The following is a 10,292-nucleotide window of genomic DNA, read 5'->3' as shown; positions in this document are numbered from 1 at the left end:
GTTCGCTCTTTTTACGAGAGGTCCCTGGATTCAAAACTCCTCGGCGCTGGTGTCTTAAGTGGGGGGTCGTGATGGTGGGCTCCTGTGCTAGCCCCTCCCGAAGACTAGTCGTGCTCCACCGTTGTGTTAAGCGAAGCTCGCCGGCCGCACGGAACCTCGGTCATAAAAAAAAAAAATTGATCGGCAGGCTTTACCAAAAAAAAAAAAAAAAAAAAAAGAATTGATCGGCGACGACACTTGAATCAAGTGTGTTTGTTCCGGTGCTTTAAGTTGCTGGTGTTCTCATGCGTATGAATCTGGTAAAATAAAAAGCCTGTAGTTTCTTGTTTAACTATATTCCTAGATTTTCATGATTTTTACAAATTTTTTTTTATCAATTTTGGTCAACTTTCGGGGCAACAAGGGTAAAAAAAAAAAAAAGAGAAGAAGAAGAAGATTGGCTTAGCCATATATCTTTCGGGAAATTTTCAATGGGAACCAAAAAAATTTCTTATGTCAAAAGGGAGCATAAATCAATACTCTTCAACTATTCCAAAAATTAGAGAAGTGAGTATAACCGAACATATATATTATGTCTCCCTCGGGGTAGGTAGGATTGACATCACACTACCGGTCAATGCATGGCTCCGATACACTCGGTTTATAACAACGTGATCCGGTCCACAATGAGTAGTCAAGAATATAAACGCCGATTACACTTATGTATCTCTCGGCAATCCTTCATCTCGATTCATATGACCGAAGCATTTGACCTCTCTTAATTAGCTAAAATTCCCATGATCATCTCAAATTAAAGTTCGAAAACTCAATTCCAACACATAAGCTATAGAGAGCTCATAAATTTAATCCCTCACGTGGGCAACAGATAAGCAAAAAGCTAACAAGGGATGGGTGTGATGCAAAAGCAAACCAAACACCATTCACAAAAAGCACAATGTCCTCTTCCACTGCCGGATGAGACACTGCAACTTTATGTCCAGTGGAGAGCCAAAGCCTTCTTCTCCTTCTTCTTCTTTTGCCCCCCTTTCACCAAAATGTGTAGTGACATAATACACTCATTTATCATTCTTTCCCGTCTTTCCCAAGGTCACAAAACCCTCCATAGGCTTGTCCATCTTTTGCTTTTCGGGAGATTTTTTTTTTTTTTTTTTGCATGTAAAGCCAATGCTCAAAAGGGCAATGTGATATGGGGGAAAAGCAGTCATCATGATGGAGATAAAAAGGCAAAGAAAGAATCAGAAAAGGGATTCCTCTCAAAAGCAAAGAGCAATTCAAAGCAGTTTGGGATTGTGATTGGAGGGAGATGCAAAGTCAGTCACTTACCTGCATGAGAAGAAAAGCTATGTTATTTTATTCTTGGTGAACTGAGATGAAGAAAAGCCAAAAAAAAATAAAAAAAAGTAAAATGGGTATTTTTAATTTTTACCATTTCCTTCAAAAACTTTTCTTATGAAGGCGACAAAAATGATGAGGAGAGCCACTCCAGCTAATAACCCAATAATGATGGCAAATGTCTTTGATCCCTCATCGGTGCTTTCCCCTGCAAATCGTTCAGAAATCCGAATTCAAGAATTGATTAGGCTGATTACAGTTGCGTTTGGTTCATCCTTCTCTTTTAGATATGAGTTAGCGTCTTGCAATGGTAAACTGTAAGAGAAGAATGGCTCACTCTCATGGCCTTGAGGATACACATGTTGTCCGGATCCACCCGTCGAATACCTCGCGTAACATTTGCCCAAGAACATGTCGCCGAAGACCGCCGTGCCGCATTCGCTCTTCAACCGCCCTATCGCCTCCGAAAGGCAGTCTTGACACTCCACCGCGCTCAAATCCCCGACGCACTGGGCCGAGCCCTGCACCTCCCCTGACCCGCCGGTCCTGTACTGCCCTCCACCGCTCGCCAGGCTGGCCAGCACCGCGTCCCTCTGGCCCATGGGCCCGGCCTCGTACCCGTCCGAGGGCCCGCATTTCTTCATGACCACAGTCTTGTCCTCCACCCCGAGGAACGAATCGTTGTCGTACTTGGCGTAGCAACCCTCGAGCTGCACGGCCCCGCCGCATGCCTTCGGGCACAGCTCGCCGGCTCGGACCACCGCGCGGGCGACGCACGTGGCGCAGTCCGGCATCGAGAGGTCGCCGCGGCACTGGTAGAGGCCGTAGACGACGTCCTGCGGGCTCGAGCCCTCCACGGTGAAGTTGTTGTAGGAGGAGTAGGTGGCCGAGTTGAGGAGCGAGGTGAGGAGGGAGTCCAGGTTCGACTCGTAAGCCGAGTCGGCCGCGTACCGCTGTTGGGTGCATCCGCCGAATAGGAAGGTGCTCGAGGGAGGCGAGGCATGTGAACTAGGAATGAAGGAGAGGGAGAGGAGGAACGCGAAGAGGGAATGAGCAAGGGCGGATCTTGCCATGCGAGTGTACATGAGTTTTGTGTCTTGTGTGATTGCGAGAGAAGTAAGAGAGGGGATTGTAGGATATGCAAGAGAATCTCCACCAGACACACAAGAAAAGAACGTACGTTATTGAGTGGATCGTTATGAGTGTGAGACTGGGTCACGTTCGGATGGAGATTTGTGTTGTCATGTAGCATAAAGAAAAAGAAAAAAGGAGAGGAAAGAAAAAGTTTCTTTCCATAGACAAAAAGTTGTAACAATCTTGAAAATAACGAGTAAATATGAAGCAATTCAGGGTTAGATTTACATTTTTCTAAGGATGAAGTATGTTTGATACTACAAAGTGTAAAATATCAACCGCAATAAGCCAAAGCGAGAGCAAAATATTGGAAGCAAAAGTCATACCAATACCCAAAAGCACTCTCTTTCGTTCACGAAGTTCACTTTCTTTTTCCATGAGAAGGACACCATTTACTTCTAACATCTTGTGCAATGGTGGAGAATTACGGTAATGAAACCCGCTTAAATAGGTCAATCCGGACCCATGAAATATTTCAATAATCTCAAAGATTAGATAGCGTGAGTCATATCGTGTAGATGGCCCAAACGCGATATCATGTACACATGATGCGTATAACCGGACGTGTGATGTGCAAAGTTATGTAGAAGAGTAAAAAATCATGTTTAAAAGGCACAATGAAGCATAGACAATATGTGCAAACTTATGTAGAAGAGTGAAAAATCAGGTTTAAAAGGCACAATGACTCATAGAAAATAGGGCCCCACGAAAAACCCTAGCCGCCAAAACCCTTTCAGAGAGAGGTCCCCTCTAGAACTCTCTCTCTCTCTCACCATTTTCTTAAGTTGTTTTGATCTTCTTTTTTTCTTTTTCTTATTTTTCTCTTGTTTAGGATCTTTTCTCTTTCTATTTAGCATAGATCTGGAAGCTTTTCTTTCTCATTTTTGGAAGATTTTTATTCTGATCTAGTTTAGATTTGACATTTTCTGTGTGTATATTTTTAGGGTTTTGCTCTCCTCGGATTTTGTCGGTGAACAAGTTCGGTTTCGAAGGAGATTAAAGGAGCTCGCTCATATTAAATCTATATTCATCCAACCTTTTTACTCTGCTCGGTAATGGTGTTGGGGAAGCCAAACCTAGGTACGCACCGCCGAAAGGCAAAGCCGTAGCAACAGATGGAGTTCTTGATATATACTCATATCAAATCTATATTCATCCAACCTTTTTACTATGCTCGGTGATGGTATTGGGGAAGCCAAACTTAGGTGCGCACCGCCGAAAGGCAAAACCGTAGAAACAAATGGAGTTCTTGATATATGCTCATTACTGAAGATGGATTCGATGATAAGCTATCAATTATAGTGTGAAGAAGTTATAGATCCGCTTTTTTAGCATATAACTCGGATTTCTCTTATTATCTAGAGATTGTTTTGTTCCCAAGTTGTCTAGGATGTATTTTGGTTTGCGGTTGAATGATATTTCCTACTTGTATCCCAAGGAAGTGAATGAAATGAAATGTTACTTGTGACAAAAAAAATAATAATATAAGATTCGTGTACTCAATTGGTGTATCCAATAATATACTCACACTATAAATAGTCACTTAGCTTAGAAAGAAAATTTATTGCACGAATAATATATGTAGCGTTCTTAGAAAAAAAATACATATACAGAAAACGATGAATTAAACTAACCAATAAAAAAAGAAATGGATCTTTCTGGTGTGGCTTTCTTTTATAAGAAGGGAAAATGACACAAATTATCCCTAAACTTTGGCCCAATGTGCAACGCAGATCTCGAACTTTTAATTTGATCAATATTGCACTTGAATTGTAGTACAATGTACAATTTGGTCACGAATTTTCAATTTGTTTAATGTAATTTCCGAATTTTTGGAACATATTCAACTTAGTTCCCGCACTAAAGAAAACATCTAATGTCGTTCCCGAAATAAATTAATAAGAGGATTACATTGAACATCTTTCTATAGTTCACGGACTAAGTTGAACATGTTCCAAAAATTCATGAATCATATTGATCAAATTAAAAATTCAAGAACCATATTGCACATTGGACTAAAATTTATGGATTATAAGGTAAAATTTTTTGGGGCTTGGGTTTAGAAATATTACTAACATGGTGATCAAGTCTAGCTCGAATATGTCCATTTTCTAGTCGATTTGATGTCGAATCTAGCACTGAGTACGCTAGTTAAGCTTGAGCTTCATATTATATCGGCTCCACTCGACCCAATGACACCACGATTCACCAAAAAAGTCGTGGATACGTTAAGAGGGGCAAAAATCCAGTAGAACTCGAAGAGGGTCTCTGACGATTTGGTCAAGTCGAGCTCAAGTATCTCAATTGCAACAGTTGTTTTTATCTCAGCCCAAGCTAGAGTCTAGGTTGACTAGTCGAATATGCGAGTCGAGTTCAAGCACTGTATGATATCGGCTCCACTCAACTCCGATTATACCCCTCGCCGAGTGAGGTTAATATCACGAAAAACCCCAAACCGATATATTCGTGGCAAATTTACCTCAAACTAATTTTTTGACCACAAAAAACCCCCAAACTAAGACACATGTGACAAATTTATCCCAAACTATTTTTTTCACCGCAAAAAATCCTAAACTAGTATATATGTCACAAATTTACCCCAAATTAATTATTTTAATCATCAAAAACCCAAAACTGGTACACATGTGATAAATTTACCCTTCGTTCATTTCCGTTAAATTGGATTAATACCACGAAAAATCCCAATTGATACAATAAAGGGTAAAAACCCCAAACGTGTACATCCGGCAATTGCCTCGTGTCATTCAACTCAATAATTTGACGATAAAATTTTATAAAAATTATCGAAAGATAAATTTGTCACGGATGTACCGGTTTGGGATAAATTTATCAGAGGTGTACCAAGACAGGATTTTTGGTGGTCAAAAAAATAATCTGGGGTAAAATTATCACAAGTGTATCAGTTTGAGATTTTTCATGGTATTGCTGAACTGAATGATTTACAAAGCTCCTCGAATCAGCACACATTGGGCCGTGATATGGATGAAGGGTCGGAGCTCGGATGTTACGCCTCGAGGGGTTTCACGATTAAGGCCAAGACAAGCTGCCATTAATCCAAAACGACAATCCTCCGAACGTGACACCGTCTCTTCCATCTCCTTCATGGTTTTGGCCTCTATTCCTGCAGGGATGGTCACGACAGTGGGTCCCGTGAAAAAGATATTTGTTTGTGCTAAAGGAAGAAAGTGCCCAAGCGAGGGTTACATGTTCCTCCATCTCCGACGAGTAATAAGTAATTAACATCACCCGCTTGCAAATTTAACTATAATAAATATGAGTAATGCCAGTCCATGTAACGCACCAATCAGAAGATTGGTTGGAGGATAAAATGGCCATTCAAGTCTTATGGAGATCGTCATTCCAGTTACCAATTAATAGAGCTGTCTAAATGCATCACAAGCTCATATTTTAACCCGTATTTATTTAAATGGATCGGCTTAAACCCAAAATATGAGTCATAAATGAGTTTTAAAAAGTAAAACCCAAAAAAGATAGGGGTTAGTGGGTCAATTAGTAGCCTACTTTCAATCCAAATGAAATATGGAGTTGGTCCATGGAGCTGGTCCATGGAACTGCCCAATCTTTTCTATTTTTTGGACAAAAAGCCGTCCATTCTTTAAATGCGACAATTTAAGGAGAAAAATGATCAAATATGGATTTCAGGTCGAGTCAGGTCGGATTAGATATGAGTCGTTGAATTTACATAATGCAAATGGGTCAATTTAGAACGAATCATTTTCTACCCAATCCACCCATGGCAAACCACTTGCTCTATCCTGAACTGTGAAGTGAAGTTAAGCATACTTGTAGTTTGTACAACAATTTTAAAGCTATCTGACGTGTGCTTATCGGATCTTGTCTGATATAAACTAGTGCAGTTTCCAACCAAAACCTGTGTTGCTTTAGTGACTAACTATAAAGAATAAAGCTGCTGGATCAGAGCGCACCTTTGATGGGCTTGTGCCGATGTTAGAAAGGGGAAATTGCAAAATTCAGTCCTCGTACTGTTACACGATTTCAGTTTTAGTCTCTCTACTACATTTTCTGACATGTTAAAGTCTCCGAACATTTCTCTGGAGACAATTCGAGGCTACGAATTAAATTTCTACCTAAATGTGGATGCAATATACTAAATTAGCACTGCAAATCGATACACGGTGCCTATGCAAGGCAAGTTTCGACAAAAAGTTATACTCGTGATTCTCGTTCTTATAAGAATGTTCCATTATAATCCTTGTACTTTGTTTTAGTTATAAAACTAGTCCTCGATTTATTTTTTTTACTAGCAAACTTAATTTCATCCGTCGCATCTCTATAAAAATCTTGGGAAAATGTCAATTTGAAATAAACTAATGTGTGATTTCTACCTTTACAAGGGTGCACAATCTGATTGATAGGCTCCTTAATGATAAAGCAAATCCTTCATGATTTGTGCTAATTTCATTAATTGAGCCAATCTTCCATGATTTGCTTTGATTCATTGATAGAGCAAATCTTTCATAATTTGCAATGATATTGTATATTCTTAGCTTCCGTAAAATCTTTTGTACACGTTATAAATATAATACAAATCGCCACACTAATTATGTATGTGATCAATTCACGTTCAAACTCTTTCACTTAAGATTAATTCCATCACATGCAACAATTCAGCATCCACATTTTCTACATAGATTACTCTAAAAGTATGTAGGAATATTTTTAGAGAAAAAAATCATATAAAAAAAGATCTACTCTCGATAGTTTAAGCATAGTTTTAACTCGCTAATTTATAACTGAAATACTTCAGAAAACCTTCAAAAGTACAGTATCATCCACAACTCCACATCATATTGATTGTAAAGGCTTGCATACAATGGCTAAGACTTTCAATCAGATTGGGTAAACCTGTAAATTTAGGAATCGCCATTTAATACTTTGTTTCAATTTGACATTCCCATAAGATTTTTGGTTAAGGTGAGATGAAAGGATTATGCTTTTGATGAAAAGTAATATGATGACAAGCTTCGAAGAGTTATTTTTTACGATCGGGTTGGCACTGACCTTATTAGACAGACATATGTAGTTGTTTTGACATGATGAGGGCCTAATTATTTATGTGGTGGCCCGGAGATGTGATGTACATATGATGCCAATTTTGGGGAAATTATTTTAAACTAAGTGTTGGAAAAATTCAGACGTGAAGGGGACAACTAAGTTCAACTCGTCGGCCACTAATTTAATACGGTGGTAGGCATTTTGGCATTTCAACATAAAGGACAAATTAGTGAACTGCCCATCAATTTTTTTCCTTTTATCCAAAAAAAATGCCATTCATATATCAGAATAATCGAGAGATACATAAAAAACTTTCGCGTCTAGCAAATCCCAAATAAGTCCTAGATCTTAAAAGCGATCTTTCACCCCCCAAAAGACAAATGAAGCAAATTCTCAATATTTGTAGACTCGTTAATTTAATTTTTTTTTGTCAAAGTAACATTTCATTCACTTCTTCCGTTGAAATACACGAAAGAAATATTTTAGTTCAAATAGCACAACTTCAAACCAAGACAAATCACAAATAATTTCAAAACAGAACAAGCTCCGGATAATAAGAGAAATTATTAGAACCGGGGTATAATTTACACGCTCAAAGAACACACTTATGACTTCTTCACACCATAATCGGCAGTCGATTACCGAATCTGTCTTCAGCAATGAGCATATACCGAGAACTCCATCCGATGTTACAGCTTAACCTTTAGGAGGTGCAAGCCTATGCTTGGTGTTTCGAATAACATCATTGAGCATAATAAAAAAGTTGAACGAGCATAGATTTGACACTTGTTATAACGAAACCTTCACGAAATTCCTCCGATTTCCTTCAAAATTAAACTTGCTCACCAATGAAATCCAAGAATAGGGAATCCTCGAAAACATACTGTGACATCCCGAAATTTCGACTTCTGTAAGAAAACTGGATTCGATAAATTTTAAATCATGAGTTCCAATCTGGAAAAAAAATTTGGATTTTTGGGGATTTAAGAGATAATAATTGGATTGTTCTAAGACGTCGTTCTAAGACGTTGTTGACGCCTAAATTTTGATTAATCTATTTTTTGCATAAAAATTATAAAAAAATCATCTCACATATTTATTTTTAGCGTACATTGCATTGGCATATAATCGGGCAAGTAGAACACTTAATTTAGCATGCGTCTAGACTAGGCACGGGATGGAAAAATACACCGAGAAGATTTGAAACTTCAAGGACTGTATTGCAAATACTTAAAATTTCGGGGGATCGTATTGCAAATACTTGGAACTTCGGGGACTGTATTGCAAATACCAAAAGAAGATGAAGAAGGGAAGATGATGAAGGGAAGATAATGAAAAGAAGATGAAGAAGGGAAGATGATGAAGGGAAGATAATGAAGGGAAGATGAAAATGGAAGGTGAAGAAATGAAGATGAAGAAGGGAAGATGAAAATGGAAGGTGAAGAAATGAAGATGAAGAAGAGAAGATGAAGATGGAAGGTGAAGAAATGAAGGTGAAGAATGAAGGATGAAGAACTTTGCCTATAAAAGAGAGAGCTCTTGAGAAGAGTTTAAAAAGGGGGAAGTGGAAGAGAATTGAGAGAGAGAGTAGAAGAGAATTGAGAGAGTTTTTTAGGAAGAGTGGAAGAGAATTGAGAGAGTTTTGAGAAGAATTTTTAGAGAGGAAAAAGAGAGTTCTTGAGAAAAATCAGAAGAGAAAATTCGAGAGTGAAGAAAAGTGTTTTAGTCGAGCATCATCTTCGACGAGTCCCGACACATATTTCGCCCCTCGCAACCCAACAACGCCATTGCTTGCCATTTTCGACGACAGCCGCGTTCTTCCAGCTCCGAGATCTTGAAGGGAACTATAACGTGTATGTGAGTAAGATTTTGTGTAATAGAAGGTAATCCTTTCTATCTCGATCTACAAAAATGTAATCGTTTGGTGTGAACATTCGTTTGTTTATTTTAGACATGCCACGTGTTCCAAATTTTAGCATTATTACATGTTAATTTATTTCCGTAAATACTCGTGATTGGCTGCGTTTTCTTTCTTTCTAAATCACCAATGGTGTATATCGTACAAAGTTCAATGTTTTACATCCCCATAAAAAAGAAGAAAAAATCAAAAAATTGCATCTTTGAATTTCAAGTAAAATCCATCAAAATTGCCAAATCAAATATTTTTCATGAAAATGGTACCGAAAGGGCGTTAGAGAAATCGACGTAACCAAATCCCCCGAATTCAAAATCTCCGGTTCGCGGAAATAAGATAGTTTTCTCCCGCTATTTTATTTAGGTTTCTAATCAACCTACCGAAAATGATTAGTGGCGACTCCAATTCAAAACACGTTGCATGTTAATTATTTGAATCTTAAGTTGCGATTTGGTATGGACTTGGGAGAGTCCGAGTTAGGTTAGTTAATTAATTAACCTGATAATCCATTAGCCCGAAAATAAACCCGTTTATTTTTTAGGTCGCGACAGCTTGGCGACTCAGCTGGGGATTTGAAGAGGACTTAGGCCAGATAATTTCATGAAAAAGAAATCACTTGATTTGGTAAACTTTGGTTGAATTCTCATTCTTAGGTGTTAAATGTTTTTGCAGATTGGGAGTTATAAGGGGAGGAGTGATCGGCTAACCCTTTGTTTTGCGGGCTTGGTGAATTGGAATTGTGATTTAACTTTTGAATCATTGAAGCGGTGTTTGCCTTTAATTGTTGTGCATGATTTATCGTATTTGCACTACACTGCACATAACCCGTGACCGGACCTGGGTCACACTAATA

General features: G+C 38.5%; 1 protein-coding gene across 1 annotated transcript; it reads right to left on the bottom strand.

The window, feature by feature from the left end:
* Nucleotides 1–1,127: 1,127 nt before the first annotated feature.
* Nucleotides 1,128–2,511, bottom strand: LOC115745366 (plasmodesmata-located protein 7-like). The gene is made up of 3 exons (XM_030680892.2): nt 1,670–2,511; nt 1,427–1,540; nt 1,128–1,323 (listed from the first exon to the last, which is right to left on the bottom strand). Exons 1-3 carry the CDS (start codon nt 2,415–2,417, stop codon nt 1,316–1,318), a joined length of 870 nt encoding a protein of 289 aa, XP_030536752.1. The 5' UTR covers nt 2,418–2,511; the 3' UTR covers nt 1,128–1,315.
* Nucleotides 2,512–10,292: the final 7,781 nt, after the last annotated feature.

Source organism: Rhodamnia argentea, chromosome 8 (assembly GCF_020921035.1).
Source record: "Rhodamnia argentea isolate NSW1041297 chromosome 8, ASM2092103v1, whole genome shotgun sequence".
NCBI classification, from domain to species: domain Eukaryota; kingdom Viridiplantae; phylum Streptophyta; class Magnoliopsida; order Myrtales; family Myrtaceae; genus Rhodamnia; species Rhodamnia argentea.
The sequence above is the reverse complement of the archived record's forward strand: the minus strand, read 5'-3'. Positions and strand labels throughout refer to the sequence as shown.

Bases quoted from the DNA above. Each gene is read 5' to 3' on its own strand.
- LOC115745366 (XM_030680892.2), bottom strand. From the start codon at position 2,417: ATGTACACTCGCATGGCAAGATCCGCCCTTGCTCATTCCCTCTTCGCG. The intron at 1,541-1,669 runs GTGAGCCATTCT...AACGATTTGCAG, and splicing joins GTATCCTCAAGGCCATGAGA to GGGAAAGCACCGATGAGGGA.